The 17,036-nt window shown below is 41.1% G+C and overlaps 1 protein-coding gene across 1 annotated transcript in view; it reads left to right on the forward strand.

The window, feature by feature from the left end:
• Positions 1–17,036, forward strand: part of B4GALNT3 (beta-1,4-N-acetyl-galactosaminyltransferase 3) — a 97,737-nt gene that overhangs the window by 54,868 nt on the left and 25,833 nt on the right. Inside the window, exons 2-7 of the mRNA XM_070947247.1 lie at positions 662–756; positions 3,827–3,904; positions 8,653–8,748; positions 10,267–10,357; positions 11,565–11,665; positions 13,302–13,369. Coding sequence (XP_070803348.1) covers positions 662–756; positions 3,827–3,904; positions 8,653–8,748; positions 10,267–10,357; positions 11,565–11,665; positions 13,302–13,369 — 529 coding nt within the window. The remainder of the gene's footprint in view (positions 1–661; positions 757–3,826; positions 3,905–8,652; positions 8,749–10,266; positions 10,358–11,564; positions 11,666–13,301; positions 13,370–17,036) is intronic.

The following is a 17,036-nucleotide window of genomic DNA, read 5'->3' on the forward strand; positions in this document are numbered from 1 at the left end:
TGGGATTCCACAAGAGTTGATTTTATTGCCAGCTTATCTTTTTAAAAAATAATAATAATAATAATCTGTTAACAACCATCCTAAGCTTGTTGTAGTTTTAGGAATATCCATGGTTGCATTGGATTTTTAAGGATTAATTTTTATTTTAAATGTTGATATAAGAAAGAGACTATTACCAGATTAGCTCTTACACAGATTAGTACCAAAGTTATATTGTGGGTCATCTCGTAGCATAAGAGCCACGGTGGTGCAGTGGTTAGAGTGCAGTACTGCAGGCTACTTCTGCTGATCACTGGCTGCCAGCAGTTTGGCAGATTGAATCTCACCAGGCTCATTCTGCCTTCCATCCCTCCAAGGTGGGTAAAATGAGGACCCAGATTGTTGGGGGCAATAGGCTGACTCTGTAAACCACTTAGAAGGGTTGTGAAGCGGTATATAAGTCTAAGTGCTATCGCTAGTGCTATTGGTTGTCCTTCAGTTAAAGACGTTTTTAACAATTTTTTTTTACGTGTTGTCATGGCATCGCATACTGTATGGAACGTATCACATACATATTGCATCAGATAAAAGGATATAAGGGTTCATACTTCTGCAGTAATTGTATTACAATATTTTTTTTAAAACCGGGGATTTTATTTCACTGTCTTTTTTGTCTGTGCAGGATATGGAAGCTGGAGTGACCTGGCAAAAGCACTGAATGGCCAATACAAACCGAGAGTTGATCCAAGTCTGAAGTTCGATTTGTCAAACGTTCAGGTAAACAAAACACAGAACCTTATGTGGATTAAGAGATGTTGTTAAAGGGGTACAGTTTTGTAGTACATCAATAAAACCGCTTTTTTTTTAAAAAAAACCCACAACTAACAAATGTAACAATGGATTCACGTAGTGGAGATAGGAATGGAATCCTGATTGTTATTAAAAGTTATTACACCCCCCGCCAAATGAATCATTCCACATTAAACAGGTAAATATCGACTCTTGGGTATGTGGGAAGCCCCCCACCCTCCGAAGAATGAAATATTTTGAGGACTATTAAAAAGGCAGAATATTATGTTTCCCTAAAGGAAGAAATGGAGAAACATACTTTTTTAGAGGCAGAAAGCAGCCTCTAAAATGTCAACACTTAAGAGATAAAGAGCTTATTGAAAGAGGAAGACAAGTATCTAGGTAGCTCTATTCATAAGCAAAGCAAATGCTGCAGGCAAAAATCCATTCAAGACACGATATTTTGAAACTCCCTGCAGCAAAGTCTGAAGAAAGGCAGAATGGTAGGATTAGAAGCAGCCCCTCACCCAAGATCCAACACGGGACGAAAGTCATTAAGCCACAATAGGACTTGCCCAAAACCCTTTCAGAACACAAGCCCCTTCATTTCACCATCCCAGAACAATTCAAACATCAAACCTGGGACTCAGATAAACAATAAACCAGAGAAATTGACCAGATTAGGATTTGCATTTCCTCTTGCCTATAAAGCCAGCTACGACCCCTACATGACCCCATAGAAATCTGACAACAGGCAATAGAATACATGTTCTTGCATAGGAACAGGAAGCTCAAATACAAAGCCCAAAGAAGGTATAACCCCCCCCTCCCAACTCTCCACTCCATGTGGTCCGTTGCCCAGGACCTCAAACCCATGTGGTCCTGTCCATCAATAATCCATCTTTCCAATCAGCCTCCATGTTTCCAGTATCTCTCTCCTAGCTTGGAACCGAACTTGACTTTGCTAGTCAGAAGGTCGCAAAAGGTGATCACATGACTTCAGGGCAGTACAATAGTCATATATACATGCCGGTTGCCAAAGATCAAAATTTTGATCACGTGACCATGGGGATGACTGCAATGGTTGTAAGTATGAAAAACAATCATAAGCCACTTTTTTCAGTGATGTAACTTCAAACGGTCACTAAACAAATATTTGTAAGTCTAGAGTACCTGTATTTTGCTGGACAGTCCCAGCTTTTTGTTAAGGGCAGGCTACACATCAAAATCAACATAGTACCTTCTTGTTGTTGTTTCCGCTTAGTTGCTTAAACTGCAGTAAAGAAAGAAGGAAGAAACCAAACCAGAGTTAGCAGCTGGTAGTTGTGGTTGCATTTGCCCAATGGTGGGACTTGAATAACTTAACAACTGGTTCTCTGGCTGGGTAGGCATGGCCGGTTGATCATGTGACTGGGTGGGTGATATCACTCGTCACACCCAGGCCCACCTCCCGGCCACTCGCCTCAAAGGCAGAGGTAGGATTCAGCCAGTTGGGGCTAATCCCAACACTGTCTGGCCCCGCCACCACTTGATTTTTGGGCTGTTCTTTGGCCATTTTCTGGGCCATTTTCTAGCTCTTTTTTGGGCCATTTTTGGCTGGAAACAGGCCAAAAAATGAGTGGGGGTGGGGCCAGTCAGTGGTGGGATTTACCAGTTTGCCGAACTGTGCAGAATCTTAACTACCAGTTCGCCCAAACTGGTGCGAACTGGCAGTAGCCCACTTCTGCATTTGCCCAAAGAAAGTTGTCTCAAGATCCAGATACAAGACAGTATTTTCAGGGAGGAATGGAACATTTCTACCATCTTGACATCATAATAATCATCATTTCCATTTTATTGAGTGCTTAGCATAGTTATCTTATAGCCACCACTTCCCAAAAGAAAACAGAGGCTTAAAAAGCATGACAAAATCACAAACGGGGGATTCTAAAAAGTGAAGTGCTGATGGCATAGCTGCAAACTGTGTTCCCTGAAAAACAAAAATGACAAGTGGATGATTAAACATGCTAGTTTAGCCGTGCAGTGCAATTATTCAAGAGGAGATTAAAAATACTCGTGTATGGATGAAAAAAAGAAAAAACTAAAAATCAAATGCCCAGGTATAGAATAGGGGAATACCTGACTGAGTGATGACAGTGTTTGTGAGGTCTTACGATTGCAAATTAAATGTGAGCTAGTTGTATGATATGGCTGTGGGGGATGGGGGGGGAAGGAAAGTAAATTTTAGAGGGTATAATTTCAAAATCACAGAAAGTAATAACTCCATTTCAATTTGCATTGGCCAATCCTTTGTCCAATTCTGAGGACCACACTTTAGGGAAGGATCTAGAGCAGAGGTCTTCAAACATGGCCGCTTTAAGACTTGTGGACTTCAATTCCCAGAATTCTCCAGCCAGCTATGCTATGCTATGCTATGCTCCAGCCAGCTATGCTATGATGGCTGGAGATTTCTGGGAGTTGAAGTCCACAAGTCTTAAAGCGGCCAAGTTTGAAGACCCCTGATCTAGAGAAATTGGAATAACTTCTAAAAAGCGTAACAAAAGGTATCTATGGAGATTTAGGTGATGGTTGTCACAAAGGTTGTTTTTCAAAAGGCAACTGGAATTTCTTTTGTTTCAATGCACATCTTCAAGGAAAAACAAAGTCCAGTTGCCTTTTTGGAAACACCCCCCCCCACCTTTGGGACGTAACAAAAGATGAAATTTAAGATTTAGAAAGATAGCTGAGTAAATTGCGGAAAGATAATGTCAAAGGACGTCACATAAATCAAGACCAATTTTCCTCCCATTTCAAAATTTACATTGAGAGAATAATTGGGACAGTAATGATTGCAAGATTTTATTTTATTTTTTAATTCATGGACCTGTGTTTAAATTAGCTAGATACTAATCTTTCTTATTGATATAACTTCTATATTATGCAATTTCTGATAGATCTCGGAAAAAACATTTAGCATCTTTAGCATTTCCAAATACCTGTAAATCTTTAAAACTGAGTTCAGCTGCGCAGAAAAAAAACCCTCAACTTTTTCTTTTGTTTCTCCCTCCGATGAATTTAGAACCAAACACAAGACAAAAGCTGGAGCAATAGGACCAGTTCTACAGCCTCAGAGAACCCTGTTTTCTGGATACCCAAGGTTAATCTCTCTCTATGTAAAATCTCCTATCTATAAAGTTATATAACTACAATAAATATAACTAGCAATAGTACTTAGACTTACATAATACCACTTCATAGCTTTTTACAGCCCTCTCTATCCGTTTTACAGAGTCAGCCTATTGCCCCCAACAATCTAGGTCCTCATTTTAACTGACCTTGGAAGGATGGAAGGCTGAGTCAACCTTGAGCCAGTCAGAATTGAACTGCTTGCAGCGAGCGGAATTAGCTTGCAATACTGCATTCTAACCACTGCACCACCATGATGGCTCCAGAAAAAGTGACTTACATCCTGTCCTTGCACCACTCCATGGTTCCAGGATTGCAATTTGGGCACTTGGCATTTATGAGGCTTGCAGCCAGGGAGGGGCTACTGGGGGTTCGCAGGGGGTCGAGAGAACCTCTAGCTAAGGTTCTGTGTAGTTCAGAGAACCCCCAAATCCCACTCCTGGCTGTCCCCGCCCACCGTGCCCCACCTGTCCCAGGAATCCCCACGCGGCAGTGGTGGGTTCCTCCCGGTTCGGTCCGGTTCGGCCGAGCCGGTAGCAGTGACGATATGACCTCACCGAACCGGTTCTCCCCCCCGCCCACACAGTCACATGACCTCCAAGCCACACCCACAAAATAAGCCACGCCCACAGAACCGGTAGTAAAAATATTTAGAACCCACCCCTGCCACGTGGCCCATTTTGGATGTAGATAAGTGTAGGGTGTGCGCGGAGGCTCGGGGAGGGTGAAAAATGGGCCTACCGGAAGTTCGGGAAGGCTGGAAATGGGCCCGTGTCTGGCTTCCCAGAGGCTCAAGGAAAGCCTCTGGAGCCTGGGGAGAGCAAAAATGCCCCTCCCTCCGCTGTGGTGCAGGAGGCCAACTAGGCCATGCCCACCCTGGCCACACCCACCCAGCAACCGGGCAGAGAAACCCTTTCTAAAATTTTTGAAGCCCACCCCTGGTTGCAGCCTCTTGTTGTCCTGTGATCATGATTTATGAGCGTCCCAGCTGGCTTCCAACAGGCAAAGTCAATTGGATTCGCGTAACAACTGTGTGATCCACTTATCAACCTCATGATTCACTTAATGGCCACAATAAAATGGTCGGAAGATTGGATCTAGTCATGTAATGACTCACTTTATGACCAGATTAATCTACAATGCAAATTCCTCTCCTAATTGTGGTTGTAAATCAAGGTGTACCTATATTTAACACTCTTGGGCTTCTCTTCCATGTATTGAATTGCGGGACCTAAAAACAGAAGTGTTGGTACCTTACATTTCTTTCATGATGGAGTTTCACCACTGCATGGTTTCCCCTGAATCTATTGTGGCTTAAAATTATGCGAAAGTCATTTAAGGCAGTATATATAATTCACTTTTTAATGGATAGAATCTTACAAATATTGATTTAAATATTCTTGAAGCATCAACACAATGTCTCCATTCTTGCAGGCTCCTTTTTATCTAATTTATTTTCATTGGCATTTTCACATTCTCCATATTACATGTAAATGATTTGCTCCAGAGATAGTGAACTGCCAGACATTTTTTTTTTTTTTAAAAAGGACAAAGCTAGTCGTTTCTTCCTTTCATAGCAACAAGGGTTGAAAAGGGCCTTTCCCAATAAACTATGAGGGTTGCTTTGTTTTGTCTCACTGAGCATCAATCAGTCTCCCTTTCATCATGCATAACCTGCTGTCCCCACATATTATGCTGCACAGATCATAAGCAGCTAAGATTGGGCATCTGAGACGGATAGAGATGTAGCCTTGGTTAGTATAGTGGTTAAGGTGCCAGGCCAGAAATCAGGAGATGGTGAGTTCTAGTCCTGTCTTAGCCATGAAAGTTGACTTTGAGCCAGTCATTCTTTCTCAGCCCAACCCACCTCACAGGGTTTTTGTTGTGAGGAAAATAGGAGAAGGAAGGTATATTACCTTCCTTCTCCTATATTGTTGGTGAACCTTTTCGGGACCGAGTACCAAAACGGGAGCACGCAGGGGAGCACTGGAAACCAGAAGAGCAGTTCCCTGGCGTTGCTGCTCATTTACTCCTTTAAAGGTAAAGGTTCCCCTTGCACATATGTGCTAGTCGTTCCCGACTCTAGGGGGCGGTGCTCATCTCCATTTCAAAGCCCAAGAGCCAGCGCTGTCCAAAGGCGTCTCCATGGTCATGTGACCGGAATGACTAAATGCCAAAGGCGCACGGAACTCTATTACCTTCCCACCAAAGGTGGTCCCTATTTTTTCTACATGCTTTCAAACTGCTAGGTTGGCAGAAGCTGGGACAAGTAATGGGAGCTCACCCCGTTACGCGGCACTAGGGATTCGAACCTCTGAATTGCCGACGTTTCGATTGACAAGCTCAGCGTCTTAGCCACTGAGCCACTGCATCCCTATTTACCCCTTTAATAAAGTGTAAATGGCTATTGCACCCATTACCCAGAAAAAATTTGAATAAGCTATGGAAATACTGATAACAGAGAATTGCTACTGATTTTATCTTTGATACGTATTTTCAGTTAATTGATTGTCTCATTCATCATTTACACTTTATAATACTTGCTTTAGGAAAACATTGGCACATTCCAGTAAAATGTTTAGTATACAATAGTTGAAGCAAAGTGAACCAAGCTGTCAAAACATTCCTAATCAGTGTATCTCCTCTGTTATTGCATCAAGTACTATATTTAAAGATGCATTAAATCTGATAATAGAATTAGATAATACGAGTTGCAATATTACCTAGAGGTAATATTTTAAGTACATGCACTGAATATGTAAATCTCCACAGCTTTATATTTTCATAGATAGTTATATTGCATTTGCCATTCCAAAGTATTAACCATGTTGCTGTTTAAATGTCTTTTTTCTCCAACCTGCTATGAGCCTATCTAAAGTTAGAAACTGAAGCCAAGAACACAATTAACTTTGCTTCTGCTTGGAAACCACTTTTGGACTTTGTCCTTGAGGTGGAAAAAAAATGAAACTTTGATTTTGGATTTTGCCAATTAGATAGGTTTGCTGTTATAGAAATGCTTTGCTTTTGCTTTTTTTTTTGCTTTTTTTAATTTATATGCCGCCCTTCTCCGGAGACTCAGAGCGGTTTACAATGCGTTAAGCAATAGCCTTCATACTTTTATATATTTATACAAAGTCAGCTTATTGTCCCCACAATCTGGGTCCTCATTTTACCTACCTTTGAAAGGATGGAAGGCTGAGTCAACCTTGAGCCTGGTGAGATTTGAACTTGCAGTAATTGCAAGCAGCAGATGTTAATAACAGTGCTTTAGTCCACTGTACTACAGGCTCTTCCCCTGTAGACAACTAGAAATGTCTAGTTTATATTATTTATAATATACTTTTATATAAAAGTAAAAAGTTGATGCTATTATCTTATTCTACTGCACCAAAAGGAGTCAGAAGTCAATGCTTTTTGTATTTTTGTATTTTATATTGTATTTGGATAAATTAATAAAATTTTGAATGATAAAAGAAAGAAACTAAAGCCAAGGCGAAAGGATCCATTATTTTACTTATTTAGGTATTATTTGGATCAAGTCAAACGAATTAATTGAGGAACCAAGGGCTTGGTTTTCCACCAAGAAAAGAAAGAGGGAGGGAGAGGGAGAGGGAAGGAGAGCATGAGCAGTTTCTTCAGAAAATGCATAATTTAGATTGAAGAATCAGAGTTAAACAGCATAGGTATCTGAACCTTTATTGACTCACCTGAACATTCCGGATTAATTCCCAGCAAGCCCAGGTGTAAGATATGCCAACAAGTCACACACTTCTGGAAGACAGCATGTTGAGGAAATGTTATATATAATAAGATAAAACACAATTGCAAGTCCCAATATTTCCTCTATGAAGAACATTACTTTGCCATCCATAATGTTTAAGGATCTCCGAATAGAATAGAATAGAATAGAATAGAATAGAATAGAATAGAATAGAATAGAATAGAATAGAACAGAACAGAACAGAACAGAACAGAACAGAACAGAACAGAACAGAATAGAATAGAATAGAATAGAATTTTTTATTGGCCAAGTGTGATTGGACACACAAGGAATTTGTCTATGGTGCATACACTCTCAGTGTACATAAAAGAAAAGATACGTTCATCAAGAATCATAAGATACAACACTTAATGATAGTCATAGGGTACAAATAAGCAATCAAATAATGTTAGGAAACAATCAATATAAATCATAAGGATACAAGCAACAAGGTTACAGTCATACAGTCATAAGTGGAAGGAGATGGGTGATGGGAATGATGAGAAGATTAATAGTAGTACAACATAAGACAAAGGTTGGCAAAGTGATACCTTCTGTCACTCCAGCACATAGAGTTCACACAATTGGTTTGTGCAGGGTCAAATTTAGATTAAACTGGGTTAAATAAGATTATTGTGTTCCTGTTTGAAATATCCTGATTTGAGAATCCCACAAGGTTTTGGCCATTTTTTTAAAAAGAAAAAACAAAACCATTTCAGTGTTTGGAATATGGTCCATCTGCAGTACCCATGTGGACCACCAGTGATCCCTAACTACAGTTTGAGAATCACAACTTGCAATCATCCTAGTTGATTACATTTTCATGGAGGATGCCTTGTAACCTTCCTGAGCGTCTCGTTTATCTTGTAATCTTTAGCCATTTTGTTGTAAAATAATGTAACAGATTATAGGGGCGTTTTGATAACAAAAAAACCTCTTGCATTTTCATATATCTGCAGTTCCAAGGTCAAGTAAATCTTCATGTTTTTGAAGACTGGTGTGGTGGATCTATTGAACAATTGAGGAGAAATCTTCACTTTCCTTTATATCCTCATGTGAGTATCCTTTTAGGCCCATTGATTGATGGTGTGCCATCAAGTTGTTTTCAACTCCTAGCAATCACATTGATAGACTTCCTGTACAAGGATCTAATCTTTCAAGTCTTCCAACTGTGCACTAATCATCATTGTAACTGAATCCACCCACTTCGCTGCTGGCCATCCTCTTCTCTGCTTTCCTTCTACCTTTCCCAGTGCTAGAGCTTTCTCCAGAGAGCTGGGTCTTCTCAAAATGCATGTAAAATAAAATAATTTGAACTTCTTTAGGCCCACACTCTCCTCTTTTACCAAATGAAGAAAGAATTCTGTCTTCCAATAGTGGCTGGGTTCATTTAATTCAGGATTTTCTAAATCATGGTTTGTTGACTCATGACCAGATTCAGTGGTGGGTTCCAACCAGTGTTACCACCACTCCACACAACCGCACAACTGCACAGCCACATTAGAATTCTGCCCAACTGAGGCGCAGCAATCCACTCTGCTGCACCTATCAGCTGGGCTAAAAAACGACAAAGGTAGGTATAACACGGGGTCGGGCGGGAGGGCCCAGCTCACAGCCATAGGGAACCGGTTTGCTGACATCACATCATCACCACTACCGGCTCGCCCGAACCGGGCCGAACCGGGAACAACCCACCACTGACCAGATTCACACAGAGTCACAGGTCATTCTAAGCCAAAATGACTGGGTTCACAAGTTCCACTAACCCCCACAAAATTGGTGGAATTGCCGTCGGAAGTTGTGGGAGCTTCATCACTTGAGACATTCAAGAAAAGATTGGACTGCCATTTGTCAGAAATGATGTAGGGCAGTGATGGTTAACCTTTTTGCCGCCGTGTGCCAAAAGCAGGGGAGTGCGGGGGGTTGCACACATGTGTGCCCACACCCATAATTCAGTGCCCTCTGCACCCCGCTCCCCTGTGCATGTGCACACGACTCCTCCCCCCCCGTGCTTTCCCCGCTTTTGGCACACGATGGTAAAAAGGTTACCGGTGGGCCCGGTAGGCCTGTTTTTCGCCCTCCCCAGGTTCCAGAGGCTTCTTGGAGCCTGGGGAGGGTGAAAACGGCCTTCCCCACCACCCCGGAGGCCCTACGGAGACTGCAAACGGCCAGTTTCCTGACTTCCGATTGGCCCACAAGGCCCAAAAGTCAGCTGACATGTGTGCTGGAGCTGACCTAGGTCAACGCTCACGTGCCCACAGATATGGCTCTGCGTGCCACCTGTGGTACGTGTGCCATAGGTTCACCATCATGGGTGTAGGGTCTCCTGCTTAGGCGGGGGGCTGGACTAGAAGACCTCCAAGGTCCTTTCCAGCTCTAGTCTGACATCGTTTTGTTCTTTCCAGCTCTAGTCTGACATTGTTTTGTTCAATCCCTTTGTTATTTCTCTGAATAGCCCTGATATCTTATTTCATAATTCCTAACCATTCCTTTTTGTTCTTTCTGCTCCATTCCTTTATCTTACTCCAGCTCAATTCAATAATGCTAACATTTCCTTTTTCTTATACTTCTAGACACGGACTACTTTGAAGAAGCTAGCAGTATCACCAAAATGGAAAAACTATGGATTGCGGATATTTGGTTACCTGCATCCATACAAGGATGGTAAGGGGAGAGTAGAATTGGCTGTATTATGAATAACTTTACAAGTATGGAGTAGCTTGGATCTAAGAGACTTCCAGAGATTTGAGATAACACTATTAATGTGTCCTTTATATTTGTTACTCCCTTGTGTAGGCCCACATGTGGATTCTGAAGTGCTGCTGAGTAAATACATAAGAGTATGGCAGAACTTATCTCATAGATTGGTATAGGCTTAAATCTATTGCACTAAATTCAAGTCCTTTTCTTAGTGTCATTTTTATTGCAGATTCATGTTTGAATCTGGAGTTATCATGGGTTTCTGGACACAGAAACAGTATTCTATGTTCATCACCTCTTGCTCTGTTCTGTATTATTACCCCTTAAATTTTCTATTGTTTACATTTCTTCTATCTTTTCTGTTTAAAATTTACACTCCTCACCAAAATTCAGGTAGTCCTCGACTTACAACCATAACGGAGCCAAAATTTCCATTGCTGAGCAAGACATTTGTTGAGTGAGTTTTGTCCCATTTTCTTGCCACAGTTCTTAAGTGAAGTTGTTAAGTTAATAGCATGGTTCTTAAGTGAATGTGGCCTCCCCATTGACTTTGCTTGTCAGAAGGTTGCACAATGGGGTCACATGACCCCGGGACATTGCAACCGTCATAAATACGAGCCAGTGGCCAAGCATCTGAATTCTGATCACGTGACCATGGGGATGCTGCAATGAGCCTAAGTGTGAAAAATGATCATAAGTCACTTTGTTCATTGACGTTGTAACGGTCACTAAATGTTGTAAATGGAGGACTACCTGTACAGTACAAATTTGTATAAATTCCAAAGGTAAGTTGTGTTTGAAACTTCTTAAATGGATATTTGCCATCACAATTGATGCTAGCTGGACTTCTTTGGTAGATGGTAAAAATATGAATGGTTAAAAATAAATCAAAAATCACATTAGGAAAATGGTTCTCATTGAATATCAGTTAAGAGTGCAGATATATTCCACAAGGTTTAACTGTTTGTACTGCTAGTTGATTTATTCCAATTTTTGCAAATTCTTACCATGTGAAATATTAAAGAAACACCATTATATCATTCAATAGAGATGATTTTTTTTTTTTTATTGAAGATACATCACTCTGCTTCCACTGGCATGCAACACCATTGCCCATCTTTTTTGAATATTTCTTACTTTTAAATCCAGTTTTGTCTTTAAATTTCTGTAGGTATGTTTCAGTTTGCGATTGGGGCTGATGACAATGCCGAGTTTTGGCTGAGCCAAGGAAAAAACATCTCAGAGGTTCAACTGATGGCCAGCATAGGCAAGGTGATCAACCACGTTCTTTCAATTCTTTATTTCATATACAACATACACTTGGTGACGCAGTGGTTAGAGTGCAGTACTGCAGGTTACTTCTGCTGACTGCCGGCTGCCTGCAATTTGGCAGTTCAAATGTCACCAGGCTCAAGGTTGACTCAGCCTTCCATCCTTCCAAGGTGGGTAAAATGAGGACCCAGATTGTTGGGGGCAAATTAATAAATATTGTGCACTTGAAATCAGTACAACTTTACTATATCAATTTACTATTGAGGTTAATTAATGCTTCAACCATTATATCTTTATGTCTGAGACAGTGGTGAAATCCAAATTATTTTACTATTGGTTCTGTGGGTGTGGCTTGGTGGGCATAGTATGGTGTGGCTTGGTGGGCCTGGTGTGGCTTGGTGGCTGTGGCTTGGTGGCCGTGGCAGGGAAAAGATACTGCAAAATCCCCATTTCCTTCCCACTCCTGGGGGTAGGATATTGCAAAATCTCCATTCCCACCCCACTCTGGGGCCAGCCAGAAGTGGTATTTGCCGGTTCTCCGAACTACTCAAAATTTCTGCTACCGGTTCTCCAGAACCTGTCAAAATCTGCTGGATTTCACCCCTGGTCTGACAGCTGTCATATATTCTTGAATGGTATCCCATAGTGTATTAAGAATTATAGAATTACCTGGGACTATTACATAGACCAGGGATACCAACTATCAGATTTGTAGCAGGATACAAAATGGGAAATGCTATAAAAATGAAATGAGGAAATAATTTAATTCTATTTTCTACAGACACCCAACGTAACATAGAACTCCAGAAGAGTTAAGGATATATATATCACAGCTACTTGTCATAACCACATACGTTTATAACGTGTTGGATGTATTAATTCAAAGGCCATAGGGATTCTGATTTCTAGTTTTCATGATATCAAACTACAAAAATGAACTCTCTTGTGATGTTTGGGTTACACAAATGAAGATGATAATGAAAAATAGGCAGAACATTATAAATTCACATTTATGGATTATTGTCATACGAAGTCACATTTAGAAAGGATTTGGATATTTTAAAAGCAAGGGTTTTTTATTTTATTTTATAAAATTAAAAAATGATAATAAAAGGTGTAAGAGCATGCTATCCTACCTTCTAAAATTTTCATGCCTTTTGTCTATGTTAGCCAGCTCTCGAAATGTCTTATTTCATTCATTCATTCACGCATGCATGCCTGTATACATTCGTTCAATATTTATATCTCATAATTTTTGCTCCGTCTCTTCTTCTCCTTTTGGCCCCATTTACTCAGTCACAGCCACAGTGCACCCATCTAAATGTGGGTCAGCCAAGAATGACACTGTAGGAAATTGCAAATCTAGCAGCTGAATAACCTCTTCCACTTCTCCAGTTCCCCTCTTCTTTATATCTCTCATCCGGCTTTGGCAGAGATGCGGTTCCATCTCTAAGGCCAAGAGCAAGTAACAGTCAAGAGCATTCCTGTTTTTAACTACCGTTGAAGATGTTTATTATGTTATTTAATCTGTGGTTAATCTCTTGTACACAATTACATAGTGCGTGAAAAAAAAATGTGTTCGGGCTTTACGCAACTGAAGCTTAACATAAAAGGGATGTTTTGTATCTTTGTTCAGACTGGAAAAGAGTGGACAGCACCAGGTGAATTTGGGAAATTCAAGAGCCAAAAGTCAAGGCTTGTGAAGTGAGTAAACTGAGATCTTTAATTCTGTTTTGTACATTACTCAACTGGATGCAATCCAGGTAGCCGTATCTTCTTTCCTATCTTAAACTCAGTTTGCAAGTCTTTTGTCATTGTGTGTGCGTGCGTGTGTTAAATATTTCTAAATCACTGTGACTTCAAAATGTTTGCAGGTGGAGTTTTTACTTGCTCAAAATAATTTCAGAGTGCTCCCTAGTGGCTGGCAGTACAATTTTCTGCACATCTATTGATCCAATGGAATAGAAGAGCTTCGGGGTTGGTGCTCTCTGAGTTTGGTGGTTTTCTTGCAGACATCACATTACTAAAACTAGATAGCATCACCAGTGCTAATGTGCTGGCACTGATAATGTTACCTGGTTTCATTATGAAACTCCTGCAAGAAAAACACCAAGCTCAGAGAGCACCAAGGATCCCACATTATTGATCCCCCCTTTTCCCCTGGGCTATTTCCCCATTTGCACCTAACCTTGGCATAAACAAGTTCTGGTAATATCATGTTTCCACCAATTTTTCTTGGGATGGCTCTCCTTTTGTTCCTAACTCATGAGTGAGACAGGTTTATGACATCCTTCGATATAGCAATGTTAAAGGAGTAATTTCCCTCTTTAAGGCAACGAGATTCAGCGACAGGCACAAGGTTTGTAAAATCTATCATGCTTCCCCCACCCATCGCGTTAGAGGTGTTTAGTGGCTGGTTCGAAATTATGCAGATATGCTTCTTTCTCTCTAATCTGCAGTGAGTCTCATCTGTCGATGTTCTGCTGTTGAGTCTCTTGACAGTTAGATGCAGAATTTTCAGTACAGCTCATCAGCTCAGCTGGCTGTAGTATGAGAGTTTGAACTCTACTGATTTAATGCAAAGGTTAAACCAGGGGTGAAATGCTCCCAGTTTGGACCGGCTCGGGCGAGTAGGTAGCGATGACGGCGGGCAGTTTGGAGAATTGGTAGCAAAAATCCCTGCCCCCGCCCCCAATGCCCAGCTGAGCCACGTGATCATCAGAGGCTTTTTTTCTTTTAAATGGCTCTGACGAGCTAAGCTCTGACGATCCCAGCTGAGTTGCCTGCCAATCAGGCAACTCAGCTTGGGTCGCCAGAGCCATTTAAAAGAAAAAAAGTTTTTTTCTTTTAAATGGCTCTGATGATCCAAGCGCTGACGATCCCAGCTGAGTTGCCTGATCGGCAGAGGGTTTTTTAAAAACCCTCTGACGATCAGGCAACTCAGCTGGGATCGTCAGAGCCTTTTGAAAGCATTTTTTTACATGGTTTAAATGTAAAAAATGGTTTTAAAAGTAAAAAAAAATGGCCATGCCCACCCAGTCACATTACCCTCCCCCCCACCAAGCCACGCCCACAGAACCAGTAGTAACAAATTTTAGATTTCACCACTGGGTTAAACCTTTGTATTGTTGGAAGGATGGGCCCAGCCTTCCATCACTACCACCCCCAAAGACACCATGGAAAGCTCTAGAAATTGGCTTTTGTGTTCTCAAAGGGAAATTAAGAAACATCTGAAGTAAAGTGCTATTTGTGGTTCGACCAACTTTATAACTCCAGTCTGTTGTGTAGTTGTTTATTGTATTCAATTCTGAAACTTTAGTTTAATGGTTAAGTCATCAGGCTGGGAAATTGGGAGACCAGGAATTCTAGTCCCACCTTAGGCACAAAGACACAAAGATGGATGACCTTGGGCCAGTCACTCATTCTCTCTAGGCCTAGGAAGCAGGAAGCAAGGCCAAACCACTCCTAAAAACATTTTCAAAAAATATTGGAATGTGCAGAAATGAATAGATTAGCATTGGTAATTAAAGAAAAGGAAGAATCGGAGTATTTTAAAGTATGGGGGCAATTATGCCAATGGTTAGAGAAGAGATACATATAAAAATTTAGATAATTGATGAATTAATATAAACATAAGAAATTTGGGAAGAATGATGTAACAATCTAAATGAAAATATAAATGTACGATAGAAATATAATATGAAAATGATGGAGGAGGGAGTAGAAGACACAAAATATGCACTCAGATGAAACACTGAATGATTTATTTTATTTATTTTATTAAATTTCTATACCGCTCTTCTCCCGAAGGACTCAGGGCGGTGTACAGCCAGAAATAAAACCATGACAGTATAAAAATTAAAAACAATTTAAAACTATTAAATCAATTGGCCGAAAATTCCAATAAAACAACCCGTTAAAATAGTAAAAATATTATTATTATTTAGGCCAGCCCTGCTTGTTGGAATGGTAATGTTTTTAGGGTGCGATGAAAGGTACACAGGTCAGGAATCCTACGAATCTCTGGGGGCAGCTCATTCCAGAGGGTGGAGCCCCCACAGAGAATGCTCTCCCCCTCGGGGTCGTCAGCCGACATTGTCTAGCTGACGGCACCCGGAGGACCCCCTCTCTGTGAGAGCGTACTGGTCGATGGGAGGCTATTGGTGGCAGAAGGCAGTCTCGTAGATACCCAGGGCCCATGCCATGGAGCGCTTTAAAAGTGGCAACCAACACCTTGAATCACACTCGGAAGACCACCGGGAGCCAGTGCAGCTCACGCAGGAGCAGTGTTACATGGGAGCGTCGAGTCGCTCCCATAATTACCTGTGCGGCCGCATTCTGGACCAGTTGGAGCCTCCAGGTGCTCTTCAAGGGGAGCCTCATGTAGAGAGTGTTACAATAGTCAATACAATACAATACAATACAATACAATACAATACAATACAATACAATACAATACATTAAGGATGTATTGTTTGTTTGTATGCTTGCTTGTTTAAAAAAAATATTTTTTAAAAAAAAATAAAAACATTTTCAAGAAAACTTCAGAACTTTGTCCAGACAGTTGCCAAGACTCAATACTGATTTGAAGGCACCCCTTCCTCCCCCCCCGCCCCCAAAATGACAGAGTGCCTCTACAAGGAATGGCACAAGAAGAAGCCTAGAGATCGGAGAGGCCAGGACTCCCAACTCATCTCGCAGTACCAATAATGGGAGTCTTTTTCCTTCCAACCGGTGATGAGTGGAAGAGGGAGAAAACAAAGCAAGAGAACTCTTACTGCTCATGCTTTATTAAGACAATTCCATTTAGTAGTGACACAGAGCAAGAAGCAGATAAGGATTGGCCCCGAATGTCACCCCGGTGTAGTTTTCAACTGACTCAAGGATAGTTGGCTAGTGCTTTAACCCAGCAGTATGGAAAGAGCATCTGCCATGCTTTATTTCCACATTTTTCAAATGCCAGGTATACATTCACATGTTATTAATGGGTTGATTGAAATGATCATATGGCACCTTAATCATCTGTACATTGGCTGCTCCATACGCTGGAATTCAACATGCACAAAGAACATATTGTGTTTTTCTCCTTTAACCTGCCATAATATTACTATGCCTGGCTGATTGATTAACTTTACCACCTAGAAGGTCCAAAATATTGTAGAACCTAGTGATGGGACCCCTTAGATAGAAAGTTGAACCGAGAGAAGATGTGAAGAAAACAGCCCCATGTGGGACTTCCCACGTGGGAAGAAAGTACCATATTTTTCGGAGTATAAGACACTCCGGACTGTAAGACGCACCTACGTTTTTTTGGTGAGGAAAACAACAAAAAGAAATCTGCCTCTGCCTCCCAGCAATTTTGCCTCATTGC

Source organism: Pituophis catenifer, unplaced genomic scaffold (genome assembly GCF_029215685.1).
Source record: "Pituophis catenifer annectens isolate HBS135680 unplaced genomic scaffold, rPitCat1.0.hap2 SCAF_7, whole genome shotgun sequence".
In the NCBI taxonomy this organism is placed as follows: domain Eukaryota; kingdom Metazoa; phylum Chordata; class Lepidosauria; order Squamata; family Colubridae; genus Pituophis; species Pituophis catenifer.